Below are 18,479 nucleotides of genomic sequence, written 5' to 3' on the forward strand. Positions count from 1 at the left end.
GTTTGAATCTGAAATTTTGGTGGCCCAAAATTAAAGCAAGTGAAAGTTGCCCGATTGGGCCACCAAATGATACCATTTCTTCAACTTTGTGGCCTGACATCAATTTTTAGTGACCTAGGGACCACCATTAATGTACAGCCCTGCATACACCATCACTAATCAATTCTATAACAGCTAAGTAATGCAAGCAGCCAAAATCAAATGACTGTTTGACACACTTAATCACTACTACGTCTTTTCTGCACAAGGTGGAGAAATAGATACATGAAATAGCAGAGAATTTGCTTTGGTAAATTTGGACTTGCTCTAGGTCTGCTCTGAGAAGCTTAGCTGTAATGTGCCATAATTTTTGATGACTCTGCAATATCAACGCATCTCATATGCATTTGTTTTTCCGTACTTAGGTGTGAGTTGTTCGTTGTCTATTCTTGCAGAGTACATAAACATCATACACACGACAGATCATCTCTATGATTACTGTGAAAGGAAATGAGATGTATATTACAACCCTTTGTTCGCATCCCAGAATTGGTCCCTTTCAACACGAATAAACATTCAGCCCTGATTACTGCAAAGACAGCCAATCATAAATATTTTGCTTCTTTAAAGTGAATCAGGGACCTGGCTATCTTCACCAATGTTATCTCTAGCACTAGATGTTAAGTACATGAAGTTCAATTAAATAAAAAGACCAAAAAAGAAAAGAAGTATACAGATGTATTCTTGGCTTGAAGATGTGGTAGCGCTGAAACACCATGCAGTGGAAATGCTGGCCCACCTCAGATCAAACAGGTACTAGTATCCCTGAATCCTCATAACGAATTGTGCACAGTTTTATCACTGATCTCTATTATGCAAGTGCACACAAAGCCACAAATGTCGACTGGGAGTCAAATGTTGCCAATGAGCATACACTTCAATGCTAACATTGGCTGACATGCAATTTTATTCTAGCAGACCTGCGCTAGTCGTGGTATTTTAATGTATCCCAGTGGGCAGGAAATGAGGACCAATGCAATCAGGTCAACCTTTTCCCAGGCTACCAGGGGTCAGTTTCATGAAGTGATTACACAACAGAATGGCCAAAGATGCTCATATGTAGCTCTGACAGACTTCAAAGAAAAAGTCAAATCCATTTTCATGAAGTCTCTCGTAAGAGAGTCTTATGAAAGAAAAGTCTCTCACAAGACTTCCATGAAATGGACTCGTCTTTTATGGTTTATATAATAGTAGGGGCAGAAGTACAGATTGTCTTACATCATCAATGGCTATTCCTTCATTTGATATCACTTGATGCCAACCCCCTCCCCCATCAGCTTTTCAAACTTAAGGACTCTATGTATTTCTTGTTTGTTTTGTTTTGTTTTGTTTTTTTATTTGCTCATCAAATACTGGAAAACCAGACATGTTTACGGCATGAAACTTTCGTGAGTTGGAGCTGACTGAATTTTTCACGGGATGAAACTTTCATGAATTGCCACTGACATTCCGTGCATTGCGTAGAAAAAAAATGGGATTAATTTTACTTCCCAAATCTTGGCTCTTTGTGAAATTTGCAGAAGTTTCATGCATGTAAAAATTTGTTTCTACAGTGTGCATCCATTTAATACAGTGTGCAAAACTACCAATGAATATCTGAATACCATAAAACATACACAGTGGTAGTCATTATCATCAAATACTTGTGACTCATATTACTGATACACTGTATCAGTGCTTCAATGTTGTAGAAAAACATTCAGGTTTACGTTTTTCAGCACAATTTTGGCAAGTTTTGGAGAAGCCAGGTCAAAATTTCTAATATAATTTTGTACAAATGAAGGCCTACCACATGCACCACTCCACACTTATCCGAGTAATCTAAAAAACTAGAGAAATGTAGATTTTTAACATATTCACACCTCTCTCACTGAGATACATTGCATTGTCTTCAGGAAACAAGAGGAATCTGGCATCCCAGTAGCATTACCACCCAGGGCTGAAATCTTTTCCCTGAAATTAGGATGGATGGGAGACCTGCACTTCCAAATATCCTTCCAAAGTTTGATGGTTTCTCAATGTCAGATATTCTCATAGTCTGAGCTACATTATCTATATTTCCTTACAACAATAAAAGGAATGCTACCGTTTGAGAGCTGTGCTTCTGACCACTCCAACCCATCCATATGTCTGCAAATAAAAATATTACTCGCTATCTGTGTTTTTTGGAGCGATGGTCCCATGCAATTTACATGCACACCATCAAATGTGCCCTTCAAACACTGATGTGGGATACAGGTCGAGTATTACATACATGATGAAACAAGCTTGTCCTTTGGTCACAGACTGGCTGTACAGAGACCAGCCACACAGAGACTGGCCATACACAGACTGACCGTACACAGACTGACCGTACACAGACTGACCATGCAGAGACTGATACCAAGTTGCAAGCATGACAATCCTAAAAGCAGGTGCCCTCTCAGCTCCTCAAGCAACTTTTCCATGTGGTGGGTAGGCTATATTTCCCCTGCAGTCTGTTCATTTCAACTAGCCATTTTCCATCCTGTCACTGTCAATGGGGTTTTCACTACCGCTCCTGAACAAACACGCTCTCCTGGGGACACAATCCTGCGTCAGAAAGACTGGTGTTTGAGTCTAGCATCGAGAGGCGCCGGCGGGGATAGTTTGTGATGAGTTCGTACTTCTCCTCACTGAAACCCTCTTTGGATATAAGCTTGATGAGAGCCTGCAGAAGGAAGAATAAAGAGATAGGCAGGGATTCTCAGCTATAAAGGTTTATTGCACTGACAAATCTTGGAGCTTACAGCTAACATAATTAACTGTTTCCATAAAAAACATTTTAATCTCAAGATGTTTAACCCTAACTAGGCCGAAGGGGCCTCCGAGGCCCCCCCTCGACGTTCCGCGTGATGTATCGCAATCGCAAAAAGCTATCGCCGCGACGTTTCATGACTTTTTTCTTTCGAGTCTCCCGCATCTTTTGACACCAAATTTGCGACGCCCGGGCGCGCAGTTCCAAAGTTACGCATAAATTTGTACATGCATGTCAGACCAAAAATTGCTCAAAAACGTGAATTCGTGTACAATTTCAATGCAAACTGTGCTTGCAGGCAAATTTCATAAAAGCATGATTATTTTGGTGTTTTATTGATTAAAATCAATGAATAACGTATTTTCTTGTTCGGAGCGATGTCGCGAACAAATTCCATCGAAAAAACAATGAAAAACATAAAGTCGAAAAAACAAAGAAATACATAAGAAATTCAAAAAACAATAAAATACTTAAGAATTTTTTCTGATATCACAATTTTTTTTTATTACATTTGCTAAGGACACTAAAAAGAATATTTACACAAAAAATGTGCCTGTTTTGAGCTTTATTTTGTGATTTATACCAAATAGTCTGATTTCATGCATCATTATGCATAAATTAGCATAATTTAGCATAAATGAAATTTTTTTTGAAAAATTAACATCATGGTATTTTAGATTACACCATAGGCAATGTGTGTACCAATTTTCGTCCCGATCGCGCGGTTGACGGCCGAGATCTGGAGGAGGGGCCTGGGAGGCCCCCCCCCCCGGCTCTATCAACTACCTAAATAGCCTGGCCTAGTTAGGGTTAAGATAACTTATATCAGTAACAAATAAGAATACATGTTATAGTACCAAAGCATGATGCTATATGGTCTCCTACAGAAATATTACATGAAAATGTCTGCCTATAGGCCTCCTCTGGTACTACTTTTTGTGAATTCAATTGCCTTTGACCCCTGACACAGGAGCAAAGTTGCCAACTTCTTGACATTAAACCCCCCCCCCAAAAAAAAAAAACAAACAACAACAACAAAAAACAACAACAACAAAAAACAAAAAAACAAAACCAAAACCAAAACCCCCCAAAAAACAGACAGAATATCCTTTTAAAAAATCTGATTTTGGAGAGGAAAATCAAATTCTCATGAAATCTTGACACCACCACTAGCCTGTTCGCCCTGGGCCATTGAAATGTCAGGGAAAAAACCGGAGCTTTCCCTGGTAAGGACAGGCACGGTAACTTCACCAACATTGATGAGAAAATTTAACAGCATCTGCATATTTCCCGCCAATTTAGGCTCATTTTTCAACATTTTTGTACGGGTGGCAGGAATTTAGTAGTACATAAAGCCAATATAAACTGCAGAAAACTTTGTCGTCACATAGAAAGCTATGTGACGGCACAGTTTTCTGCAGTTTATATTAGCTTTATTTTTTTTTTATTTGAAAGATGAAAAGTCATACTTTCAAGAGGCAATATCGCTTTTTTTTATCGTATTTCACTCTGTTTATTGTACAAAGTTTACAGTCTGAGGAGTTGAATTTCTGACACTGTCCTGCAACTGTTTCTTTGAGTGTATCATCAAAATATTGTAATCCTAACTACTGACCTCACTCTTTTTCACCTGACAACAAACACAGCATCATGATGATCACTGTTATCTAAATCATGTGCTCTGTCCTAGTTCCAAATCATTATCAAGTTTGCTTAAATTTGATTTAAGATTCCACTGGCTTTCTATGTTCCTTTCAATTTCAGAGGCAATTGCAGAGAAATTCCAAATTCTGATTTCTGGCAACACTCCTGATACTGCAAGTGGCAGTTGATCGGCCATTTACTTGAGTGGTTAATTTCATGCTTTGTGATCTCCTCAATATAACAATCATTTTTAGAAAATAAACAATATTCAGAAGAAAGTGTGACTTCTCAAAGAAACTGTTTTGCTAAAACAATACTTGAAATGAGATCAAATCTGATAGAAAATAGTGCTAGTTGTCACTTGATGTTACAATGCTAGTGCGCTAGTCTATAACAGTGCGTGCACAGCAAACTTTTGTTTCAATTATTGTCAATATTTTCAAGCATTGTTATATACAGTGTATGTGATTGAGAGTCTATTCACAAAATTTGTAAATACAAATCAACCGTGGACATTTCAGCATTTACAGTATGTCTATATGGGGAGGGAAACAAAATGATCCGAGAATGGCTTTCTTACCTTGAGAGTTGATGAAGCAGAGAGACACACCTGTTTTCTTCTCCCGTCTGGGAATCGCAACATCACCTTGGCTCTTGGTCCTGCAATAAAAAATGTACAATTAAACCTTTAGCAACTGACGATTCTGTACATAATGACCTATTGTTCCCTAGAAGGTACAGCAACATTACTCTCGTTTCAACAACTTTGTAAATTGTGCATAATAGATTACCGGTACTGCATATTTATTCTTGTCTACTATAAATTATGTTTATTTGAAAGCCTTTTAAAGAGGAAAATCCAGTTAAAATATAAGTTAGTCTGATAAAAAAAGAGTAAAATCTTACGGTTAAATCTTAAGGTAAAAATTTGACTGAAATTGGATGAAAAATAAGGAAGTTATGACATTTTGAAGTTTTGCTAATATCTGCAAAACAGAACTTGTACAGCGGATATGAACATGCAAATGAGTGAGCTAACCATGTCATAACCTCACAATTTTCCATTGATTGCATACAAAAAAGTGTCGAAAATTCAATGTTTCTGTCATTGAAGTCTGAAACATGATGTTATTCCTGGGTGAATAACTTCAGAGAATAGTGATCAGTCAGATATACAAGGATTTGAGCCTCGGGCATAATTACATTTGAATTAAAAACTGAAAATTTCATAATTTCATGTACAACTATATGGCAAGTTGTGAAGGAATGACATCCTCACTTTGCCATTTGCATATTCATATTGACTGTTGAAGAACTGTTACAAATAGCGAAATTCAAAATGTCATAACTTTCTTATTTTTCATCTGATTTCGATCAAAATCATACCGTTGAACTTGTAATATTTTACTCTCTCTTATCAGACTAACTTGTATTTGCACTGGATTTCCCCCTTAAGACTTTACCAAAAGACTTGTGTATCACAAAAATAATTCTGACATACCTTTGTTGACCTTTGACCTCTTTCAAATATCATAATCATATATTCTACATGAAAGCACTGAAAATAGTAAAGCATGAAACTATAAAAAAGCAGGTGGGCAGTTTCAGGCGGTTCAGTTACTAATTGGTTAAGCATAATAAGTTCATCAATCTCTTAAAATCACACACTACGTGCTTTCCAGATATCCGCTTCCTGTGTATTCACTTTTAGTACTCAAAACAAGTTAAATAATAATCTTTACAGGAGACTGAAGCTCAAATATACATGTGGACTGAGGGAACACAGCAAATATCAGTAGGACACACCAGTAAAGTACGAAGAAAACCAGACAATCAGTAAAAATTCATGAATTTTTAATTTCTAAAGTTTTGGTGCCACCATCGCTGAATAAGAAGACTACATGTACTACAGTTCATGACGTCATACATGGATGATATAAAGAAAATATAAAGCACAGGGGAATTCAACAAATTTTCTTTCCATGATAAGTACTTGTTCCCTTGATTTGTTACTGACATAACTAGTATGTTAAGGGTAATATTATTCCCTCTGCTTTCTGAGAGAGGTAAGTCAGGTGCTCTTTCACAATGCTAGAAAAGTGAAATATGTTCAATTTCCTTTATATTTTCCTAATATTGGTGTCCATGCATGACATCATGAACTGTAGAAGTCTTCTTAGTCAGAGATGGTGGCACCAAAATTTAAAAAATGCACAACTTTTGAATGGATAGTCTGATTTTCCTACAACCTTACTGAAGTGTTCTACTAATATTGCTGCATTTCCTCAATCCACATATGTATTTGGGTTTCATTCCCCTTTAAACACAGCTATTTGAGGGTTTTTCAGGCCTGTTGAGCACAGAGAACCTGCCTAGGCACTACTTTGAACTCAAGTCGTAAAGTGCAAAGGCAATTTGTTAGCGCTTGTGCTATTTATCTTTTTGTACTATCAGTGTACACTGATTTGCCTTTGTTTTTCTTTGTTTTGTTTTCTTCTTTTCTTTCATGAAAAGGATTGCAACTACATATTTACAGGGAAATAATTTATGCTATCACTGATACAAATCTGCTGAAACTGAATGACAACACATCAAAAAGTTGCAGGAAAACATCAACACGTTGTTGTGGGTTTTTTTACACAACATTACACACATGTATATACTGTACATATGTAGTTCTATGGTATGAGTATAAGAAAAAAACAAGTTTTCTGTATCTATATGAAGTGATATATTTTGAGTCATGCAGGAACCAACACAAATTTTATTGAAGGGTTTTATTTTAAGAAATTACAATCATAGAAGAAGCATATCAATGCCAAATAACATTGATCTGGAAACAAACCTGACACATCTTCCACATCATCATCCTCATCAACACTTTCTTGCGATTCCTTCTCAGGTTTAAGCTTTTCCTCCGAGCTTGTTTGCTTGGCAACCTCAGGTATCGTCTTTGCTCGTCTTCCCACCACGTCGCCATTCCTGCCTGCACTGTTCGACACGACACCTTTCCCTTCACTTTTGAGTTGTCCGTTTGTTCTGGAGTCCCTGTCTTCAACTCTGGTCTTCACGATGGTAACGTCATCATCATTATCAGCGACATTCGTATCCACATTAACACTAGTCCTGACTGATGATGATGCGCCGTTCATAGAGGGCACACTCACAATCACAGAGTTTGACCGCTCGCTAATCTGCTCCGAGTCACTGAACGCAAAGTCGCTCTCCACCGTCTCTACGACGTCGTCTTCATCTTCGTTGTCCGAGGCGTCGTCAGAATCGGAGGCGATGGAGATGACGCCTGGACCCTTTTTAGGCTCCTGCTGCAATCTGGAGTTTGCTGCCTCAGCCTCGGCCAGGGACGCTGCAATGGCCGCCTCTATCTGGCTCTCCTCACTGGCATCAATGATACTCTGGTCGACAATGACAAGGAAGGAAGTTGTGAAGCTGCCCAAAAACTTAAAAAGCAGAGGTGTCAAAGAATTCATGCTAGACAGAGAGATGGTGAGCTATTTGACCCTTGAGTTGTTATCGGTCCAGCTGAGTTATACATTTGCTACTAATTACCAGTATGTGCTTCATTATTCACTGAAAGGAAATGGCAATTCTAAATGTTTGTGGGTCAAAAGGCTGCGCAATTGCTTGCAACTTCAACACACTGGGTACCAAGCCTAAGAATGTAATCAATCATGACAGAGTTCCCCCTTCTACTTTGTGAATATCATGCTTAAGAACAGAACAGACCACTATAAAGTGGAGGGTTTTAATCAGCTCTTTGCATCATGATGTAAATTGAGGTATATTGAAATGCCTGCTGCACAAGTTCTTTACATGCCAACTTCTGCTTGGCATTGGTACAGGTACACTTTTGGAGCACATCATGAAGTGGTCCACTTTTGGCTCAGTATGGTACAGTATGGTACACTCTGAGAGCATTCAAGAGCTCCTCTAGTACAGAATGGTACAGTACATTTTAGAACATTTAAATGCACCCTAAAGTTTACAATTAAAACATGCACAAAAAATCATAATTACGCAGTGCGTAATATATGTCCCCGCCGGAAGTAGCATTTAGTAGCAAAATGTACAATATAGGTAAAAAGATGAAGGTCAAAGGTCAAAGAAGTCAAAGGTCAAAATTCTATGTAGAAGTTTTGAAGCCCTCACCTAGTGCCATCACATAAAGCAAACGGAATCGAAATCGGGTTAGAAATGGCGAAGGAGTAGCATTTTGTAGCCAATGTACAATATAGGTAAAAAAATCAAGGTCAAAGGTCAAAGAAGTCAAAGGTCAAAATTCTGTGTAGAAGTTTTGAAGCCCTCACCTAGTGCCATCACTTAAAGCAAACGGAATTGAAATTTAGTAGCAAAATGTACAATATAGGTAAAACTGCTGATATCATTTTAGCTAGTTGTCCCCGCCGAACTAGCTAAAATGATATCAGCAGTTGCAATCTTACAAATTTCATTTGTAAATGGAGAAAAATTGAAGAAAATTCATGCCTCAATGATTTCTAATTTTACATTTTTTTTTCCCCATGAGATTTGGAGTACCCACCCTCGTTCTTGCCTTCTTTTGGGCGGGTCCTGATGATGAGGGGCTGTCAGCAGGAGGAGAGAGTGGGATGACATCTGGGACATCCATCTTGTGGTCACTCAGGAACTGCATCACTGGGTCATAAGAAGATTGGACAAAGTCAGGTGTTTAGCACATCATCACCACTGGTTCAGTTACAAGAGAGTTCTGACTCTATTTACCGATACAACCATTATCTTCATTTCAGCTTTCATGCGGAAGTATACAGCACATTCTGTCCCTTTTCTGAGGGTTTACAAATCACTGATACTGCAGACATGAGAAATGTGAGGAATACAGGATAAAAGAAGATGTTATATTCATGGGTGACAAAATTGGTTTCCAAACATATTATTTCTATAAGAATAATGGCTCATCAACTTTCCTACTAGTTACTACATCTGCTATTACAGGATATTTCATGGGGTGGATTTTTTTTTTTTTTTCGTGTGAATTGTGCACTGTAATCAACAACTGCAATAATAGCAACACATAACATTTATGGAGACATTAATTCTATACAAAAACAATCTCATGTGCAGAATTACAAAAAAAAGCAAAGTTGACTGAAAGTGGCTCGGGGTAAAACAAAAATTTCTACTTTTACAGTACTAATCTGATTCAAGATATTTGTTCTTTCGAGTAAATTCTATACATGTTGAGATCTCTTTGATTCTACAAATCGCTACTGTGACTAAAATTAAAGGCAAAGCATCTTCTATTTGCTTATACGATATAGTGTATCTATACATTCAAGAAGCAATATTTTAGAGAAATACAGCGAGAAAGAGGACAGAGATATGGGAAAAAGAAAAAGAATTTATCTGAAACTGACAAGATTTCATTCTGTTTCTTTTCATGTTTCCTAACCAAATGGGACAATACAACAGTAATATACTCGTGAGACTTCCTGAAAAGCAACTCACCCACATCACAGAATGACTCGTTATCAATCTTGTGCCATGTAGCCATTTGTTCTCCTGACAGAATAAAATGGAGATATGCAACAGAAATTTTTATGTGTCAAATTCAATTCGAAGTTCTCTCAGATTTACATAACAATGATGTTCAATACAATATTCACTTGAGATGGTATATAGCACTCATGGTTGACGTTCCATTTATTGTATAGTCAATCTGTAAAAAGTTCTGATGACCACTTATACTATCTATTACAATCTTTCACATTCACAAACAGAAGATGAAAGTGAATGCCAAGAGATCTGCAAATGAATAAAGCTTTAGTTTCCAGAAAGCCGTCCTCCACCAGATCAGAGAAGCTAATTGTGCGCCTCTACATCTTATCGTCCCCGGGTGCTTGACTTTTGTTCATCATGATGAATACCTCTTTATTCAACTACAAGTTGAGTGCAACAAGTCAATTATCACTTCTAAGCATACAACACACACACACACATACACACATCAACAAAATACACACACACACACACACACACCAATGTCCTTACCTGTCCTTGGGTCAATTATTGAGACGTAGGGGAAGTCAGTCACTTTGTAGAACTGATTGAAACGCTGACCTTCCTCACTGTCATGATAAACCTGGAGAAAATAGATGAACGGAAACAAATCTTCACATAAAACAATATCAAACATATTACTGTAAAAGCGGTTTCTTTCGCGTACAGAAACTTTCGCGGTTTCCATCGGTGCGGACTTTTTTGCGTGTGTTTAAGTTCGCGGTTGGTAATGATAGCGTTGTAACAAGCTATGAGTTCAAAACATTTTCGCATAATGTTAAATTCGCGGTTCAACCTCAAAGCGCGAAAAAAAATAAAACCACTGCGAAAGAAACCACTTTTACAGTACTGTCAACTAATTTGAATAAGCGAAACTATCTCAGTGACTCACAGAAAACTCGGTGAAAACACAATTGGTATTCTGAAATGATACATCCAGCTGAGGGCACATCAAGAAAACAAGGGGAAGTCAAAAGACACATGAGTTTTGAAGTCCCTTCAAGTCTACTGAAATAAACATATTCTTTTCTTAATATGAAATATTCAGAATACATACATACTGGTCATAATCAATCAATAGTGACACAGCTTTAAAGTGACTACTACAACCTCATTTCCTCTTAAAACTATGAAAACAAAATCAGGAATAATGAGAAACATAGTGACAAATTATGACCTTTTGAAATGTCTTTCAAAGACATTTATCTCACAGAATGTTCTCAGCATACTCCATGTAGCTGCATAGCTCCGAACCCTCCCATATCGCCAGCCTCACCCACACCTCAATGGTTTCCATGGCACCTACCTGCCAAAAGATGAAAGCCTCTCGGATGATGCTGCGGACGGTGGAGTCACTCCAGACATCTCGATTCAGCTTCTGGCAGCTGAACTCTCGCACATCCTGGACATTGACCATCAGCCACTTGCCCTGATTCTGACCTGCCTCCCTGGCCTAGACAGAAGAGTTCAAACAAACAGCAACAAAGCTGACTTTAATAGATTTCACAAGATTGTGTCCAGCATTACAAGAGCTTGTAGCTCATTTACATTCGTCATCATATTAACATATCAAAAATTCACACACACGTTTGTTTGCTTAAACAAATTGATGCTACAGTAAACATATAGTATAACTTCAGTGTACTCCATCACTGCTTTCAAAAGCTATCAGTATGGACAGGTCAAATACAAGCTAAAAAAAAAGAAATTATTGGATGTCAAAATGTCCAGAAATTGTACACATTCCTTCAAAGTGCACAGGAGTACATTGCATACAGTTGTAGTCAGGCAAGTGTCCTATGCAGTATTTCTCACTTGCAATATAATAGTACTCTAGACGAATGAATATATCAGTTTGAAAATTACAACAAAATACAACTCTGAGTAGGTGGAAAGTATAATTAGGAATAGGATGTGAATAAAAGTAAAACAGAAGTTCTGTGAATGCAACTGCTATATATCTTACACTTAGCTTGATCAAAAAGGAATGGAAAGAAAAGTGGAATAATCAGTCATTCATCAGGAGTGCACCAACCTGGGCAGAATATGGAAACAAACTTATCACACACCACTGTACATGTATTAGCACACAGTTTGTGAACATGCCTTACCAGGGCCTTGTTTATTCGAAAGATAAAATCGATTTTAAATTTCCTTACCACACAGGCTCTCATTGATATACAGTTGAAATCAACTACAGTCAAATCTGTCTATAGCGGTCACCCAAGGGAAACGAAAAAAGTGGCCGTTATAGACAGGTGGCCGCTATAGACAGGTAATCCAACTTAATGTGCATTGCCTGTACATGTACATATATCATCGTTGGATACGTTGATAAGTATTTAATGTACATAATGTATGCGTAAGTATACACACGTAAATTTCATGCATTGAACAATGCCGGTGTTTATGAAATTGTTGCACAGTAGCATGTGTGCAGTCATGAAGAAAGCTTTACACTAGTGCATTATTATGACTGAATAAGTGATGAATGCAGCGGTGGCGATCACTGAACGTTGCCCATGAATGTCTTGCACTGCCACAAATCAGAAAAACATGCTGAATTACCGGTTCTGTGGCCGCTATAGACAGGTTAAAATCTACCGCGGGAAACAAAATTTGTGGCCGCTGGCCGCGTTAGACAGGTGGCCGCTATACACAGGGTCTTTAACAGGGCTTTTCTCTCGGGGGGATTTTTCAGTGGCCGCTGTAGACAGGTGGCCGCTATAGACAGGTGGCCGCTATAGACAGGTGGCCGCTAAGGCAGGTTTGACTGTATATAATCAATTTCAACTCTTCATAAAACAGGGCCCTGGTAGGTTCCCTTTGCTATTTACATTCATAACACAATTATTTGAGCCTATTCAAAGTTTTCAGCCCTTTCTTACTCACAGTGACAAAGGTCCCCTTGTGCATGAGGTCCAGTGGGGGTCTGAAGAGATCCTCCAGGGTTCTCTTCTTGGAGGAGGATTGTGGGTTCCGTATCATCTCTTCCTGGAGCCCTGAAAACAGACACGGGTGGCACAGCTTTTACCCTCTTATAATCACTGATCCAAGATAGCACTAACATCTCACATAGTGTGAGTAATGCTGGTAATGACAAAATTAATGACAAAAATACTGAACACAATCAAAATATGAAGTAATTTACCTTTAATTGGAATTTATAATCATATTCCACAAGCTGACAGTATTTATTGACCATGGTATATAACTCATATTTAGTTTGGCATTGCCATATGTGAGCAGTATACAATAAATGCTGTAAAATCCACAACACCTACAAAAGTGTTTGTCTTCTCTGAATTTGTTAAATACTGGGTCAAAGAAAAAAAGAAAGATAAATGTAAAACATCAAGCAAAGAAAAAAAAAATCAAAGCATTTGCAAAATCTGTAGGAGGATGTCTAAAATCAAAAGTGTGTCAGAAATTAATACTAGGATGACCAGGAAGGCCAACCTTTTAAACAGCACTGGAGTATTCTTATTCTGAAGGTATTTTTCTGAGGACAATTTTACCTTTCCTGCAATAGACACATGTAGTAATATAATATAGGAAAGCAGTATTGTATATGAAACCTGTAATATTTATGGCACAATAAGTACAAAATACTGAGAAAAAAAAAAAGCAGTAGTCGGCATTTCTAGATTATGTTGCCACATGGCGATGTTCTGCTCAACCAAGGACATAACTTACTTGTTTCAGCTTGAAAGTCACGTAGCCCATCAAATACAGACTGCCTAGTACGTCGCTGTCTTGGTCTGGGACCTAATCAACGCAAAACATGTAAAAGTCAAACTTACAAAATGACAATTTCATCGACTAATGCACCAAACCATATCGAAATATGTACAATAGGCAAAAATAAAAAAAAATCGAAACAAACTAATCAAGCATCTGAAAAGATCTGAACAATAACACAAAATGATGACAAATTAATTTGACAATCACACAACCATGACATCATTTTGTAAGTCACAACTTGAAGCTCGCAAATTTGTTGTGAAATTCTTACATCTAAACTTGGTAACAACAATCACTGTGATCCAGCCAACACCATAAGTCTCTTGTACTTACAGCAGAATAAAATATAATAATAATTTTTTGTTTTGTTTCGTTTTGTTTTGTTTTGTTTTTGTTTGTTTGTTTGTTTTTTTTTTTTTTGGGGGGGGGGGGGGTGTGATACTTGCTACGCTAACTCTTACATTACAAACTAAACGGTTTCAATAGTGATCATACATGTATATTCAACAGCTTACCAAAGGCTGGAAAGTCTTCTAGAAGGGTGTCTCTCTTGCTTGGAATGGGAGCTCGCACAGAGTCACTATAATCAATAAACAAAACAATGCATGTTATAACCCTTTCAAGAGATACGAAACTGAGTTCTACCTCTAACAAAACATGCTACCACTTTCATTATTTAATTCAGCATGATGAAACCTTGCACATACAAAAAAAATTTTTGACATATTTATTTCCTGTGTTGTGCCCACAATCTGCATTAAAATAGGCAACAAAGCAAAAGTAATTCAAATATGATATCTAATAATAAAAGTAGGATCGTTGTCATATCCTGAGAGACTCGAGCATTTGGGGATTCCATCCCGAGAGTATCGACGTGAACATTATGATTCAAGTGTTCAAAATTTTGCATGGTATGGAAGACTTTGATCCAGCTGTTCTCTTTGTCATCAATGATCATGTTACACGCGGTCACAAGTTGAAGTTGTATAAAGGAAGGTGTCGAACAAGTAAAAGGTTGAAGTCTTTCAGTCAGAGAGTACCGGTAGTAAATACTTGGAATAGCCTTTGTGCAGATGCTGTCATGGCAACATCTGTGAATAGCTTCAAGTCCAAGCTCAATGATCACTGGAAGCAGAAGCATAACAAATTTCATCCAGATTGCATTAACTGATAATTCCGTCGATACAGTACAACACGTGGATCTCCTCAGGCTCAGGATTAAATCCTTTGAATGGCCCTCTACAAGTTTTCAACTTAATGGGCGTCATCGTAGGTAATTCAGGTAATTCAGGTAAGATTTCATACACGATGGTGGGGATTGTTGGGAGACATTATTCTTCAACAATATGCAAAATTTTGTGATGTTTGCAAACGGGATAAATGACCGTTAAACCTTTGAAAACTGTTACCCATTGAATTCCTTTACACTGTGCAATAACCTTAACTGAATTATTTTATTTGAGATGCTATCTCTTACTCGGGAGGAACAGAAGGTCCAGCAGACTGCGGGTCTGGAGGATGTGGGGTGGCCTCGATCGCATCCACGTCAATAACCCCATCTAGATGCATGGATATCGCCCTCTGCAGGTCACCGTTGCACACTTCCAGAAGACGCAGGCCAATTCCCACAGTGGCTCCTTAGACATTTTTAACAAAGTAAAACAAAGCCATGGTGGATGGTTTATTTTGTGATTATTGACAATCAAACTTATTCCTCGTCATTCTCCAGCGTTCACATTTATAGATGAATCATAGCTACACGATGCAGAAATTTCAGACAAGCTTTTCAAATTTCGGACAAGCTATTAAATTCAGACAATCACAGATACAACTGTACAAGATGTAGGAAAACGGAATATAAATTCATGGGATGTAGAAAATTCATGATCAAGACAGCTTTTTGTTATCAGTGGTTATAAATTTTAATGACTGCAACATCACACTGGTTAGGTAGACACTATTCTTACTATGACGGTGGAGAATAAAAACAACATAATTCAAATGAACATTGATTTTCTTTTTTTTAAATTAAAGTCATGATAAAAATTAAAATCATAATCATTACTGTGTATTCGTATCAGACAGACATGACATCATCATCACATTTTCTGTGTAACGTTAGATAATACAAATAATGGAACTTACATCAGGTAGTAAAGCAGTGGCGGGCCCAGGCAGGGGCGCAAAAGGCGCACGCGCCCCCCTCTTTTTATAAAAACAGAAGAAACTAGAGAAGCACTCTGAGAGCGCAGTGCAGACCTCCGCCAAGCATGCAGCTCATTTCCACCACTGATCTTGTTCTATTATTTCCACCCATAGGGCCTATGTACTGCATTGTGTGCAGAGTCGCCCGAATCCCGCAATATAGCAGCCTTTGTTAGTGTTACGTCATAAACTCTCAGCTGCATGGTGCGCCTCGCCCTAACAACAGAAACTAGAGCACGCACTTTAGTGCGCGCATGCAAACCTCAAATGCGCGCAGCCTGAACTCGCAAGTTCATTGACCCTACCTGCTAAAATATCAAAAATCCTTCATAAATTCCCAAAAAATTCTCGGATCACTACCCAAAAGTTAGACTAGTCTGATCGGTTGGTACTTGTGTCATTCTCAACCTTTCCTGCAAGTTTCATCCCAATCCGTTAACTAGACCTACTTTTTTAAGTTACTTGCGCACATACCTTGATACCTTGATGTACTGTAGTAGAAGCAGCTTGTACATGAAGCTATATACTGGGATGAACTCGAACTGTGTGTCATGAGGGGGTGTCATTCAGTTTCAGTGTAGGCTTTCTATGTACAAACGAACGAACAAGCGAACGAACAAACCAACAGTACCGAAAACATAACTTCCCCCCTTGGCGGAGGTAATAAAAAGGAAAAAAAATTGGGTGAGCGTACGTGCGCACCCTCCCCCCACCCCTTTTAATTTTGTAAAGGCGCTTTTAAACACGTACACGTTACTCCCCCTGTAACGTTAAAGTTTAGTATAACTATAATTAGTAGACTCTACCTTAACCCCGGGACGCTCCGTATACACAGTTACACACTGTGAGACTGCGTGTTGGGGCTGGTCGCAGTTAACTCTACCTAAAATACTTGTTGACCTAACGTTAGTAACGATACTAAGATCAAGCATTCAGTAGTCAGCAGGCCGTCACCCCATGAACACAAGTTCGAGTGCGAGCATTCATGATACTTCAACTTTATCGATGATGATTAAATTTACCTGTGACGGATGCGAAGGTCTCGGCCAGTGCACTCATGTCATCCTTTTTGTTTGTAGCCGTCGTCATCATGTCGAAGAATGAATGAAACGAGGAATTGAATGAGTAGAGTCTAGACCTATACGAAGTCGAAGAGCAGCGGATAATGGTAGCCTTAGTTTTCACTTTCACAGATCACTCTACTTCGCCATTTCTCTCTCACGTGACGATGACTCTAACCGTTACTTTTGAACGAACTGAAGTAGCTTTTAATACACTAGTCACTATTGCAGTCTGCAACCTTTATCCTTGATGATGTTTACGATTTGGATCTTTCGTCCACTGCTGCCGCACAGCACTGGCCCACACAGTTCACATATGCATTCGATGCACGCATTATTCACAGATATGCACAGATTATGTGTTGAGCGACTGACATGCACGAACGTGATTGTAGAATGCATGCGCGCGACGTCGAGTGCAAGTTCCGCGCCACGGTCTTCATTCGATTGCCGGAAGTAATATGTAGGTCAAAGAAGTAGCAAAAGTCATCTAGTCCTCAAAATACGTGTACTCGGCCATTATAACTCGGCTTTATGCCATGTAATAATAATAATAATAATAATAATAATAATAATAATAATAATAATAATAATAATAATAATAGTGGCTACTTGTATAGCGCACAGGTCCACTTTTCAGTGCTCATGGCGCTTCAAAAATGAAACGAAAAAATGAAAAGATATCATATATTTACATGCATATACATATTCAAACATTTCAACAAATAAGAAAATGGTAAACAAAAACAAATATATACCAAATAAAGAATACAACATATACCAATTAAAAATACAATATTGACAATATGTACTTTTTTTTTTAGTTTACCTGAATGCCCTTATTTGGCAATATCTTTAATTATTGATTGTCAAATAGGAGTGAGGATGGGTGTAATGCAGACCTATTTCCTCTAAATCTCACACTGGAAGCATCCAAATCCCTCTAAAATGGATCCATGGCGTCTCCAGCAGGAATCAGGTCACATAAATCATGATGCCGTACAAAATGACAATGTCACTGACAAAATGAACTGTTTCCCTCATTTTGACTGAGATGCCTTAATTTCTGACTCAACTGCCTTTCAATTAACGCAAATGATGGGAAGCAGCAAAACTTCAAAACCTCAAAAAATGGTGTGAAGACACGAGTGTCTTTAAAGGACAAGTCCACCTTCATCAAAGGATTGAGAGAATGCAGTGATATTAGTAGCACACATCAGTGAAAGTTTGAAGAAAATTGGACAATCCGTTCAGAAAGTTACGAACATTTTAAGTATATGCGCAGTCACTGCTGGAAGAGAAGACCAATACCCATACAGTGTATGATGTCACATGCGTCCAACTATATAAGGAAAATAAAAAGAGAATTTCACAAAACTTTACTTTAGTAGTTTGAATAAAGTGCACATTTCTTCGACTTGCGATGCTGACGTGGATGTGAACTTTAGGGTAATATC

The 18,479-nt window shown here is 38.1% G+C and overlaps 1 protein-coding gene across 1 annotated transcript; it reads right to left on the reverse strand.

The window, feature by feature from the left end:
- Window positions 1-2,569: 2,569 nt before the first annotated feature.
- On the reverse strand, window positions 2,570-17,050 carry LOC140244714 (UBX domain-containing protein 7-like). Its single transcript, XM_072324330.1, has 12 exons — window positions 16,984-17,050; window positions 15,234-15,393; window positions 14,272-14,336; window positions 13,709-13,780; window positions 12,905-13,014; window positions 11,319-11,465; window positions 10,505-10,595; window positions 9,962-10,015; window positions 9,018-9,130; window positions 7,301-7,872; window positions 5,040-5,145; window positions 2,570-2,728 (listed from the first exon to the last, which is right to left on the reverse strand). Exons 1-12 carry the CDS (start codon window positions 17,048-17,050, stop codon window positions 2,570-2,572), a joined length of 1,716 nt encoding a protein of 571 aa, XP_072180431.1.
- Window positions 17,051-18,479: the final 1,429 nt, after the last annotated feature.

The sequence above is a fragment of the Diadema setosum genome, chromosome 21 (genome assembly GCF_964275005.1).
Source record: "Diadema setosum chromosome 21, eeDiaSeto1, whole genome shotgun sequence".
NCBI lineage: Eukaryota > Metazoa > Echinodermata > Echinoidea > Diadematoida > Diadematidae > Diadema > Diadema setosum.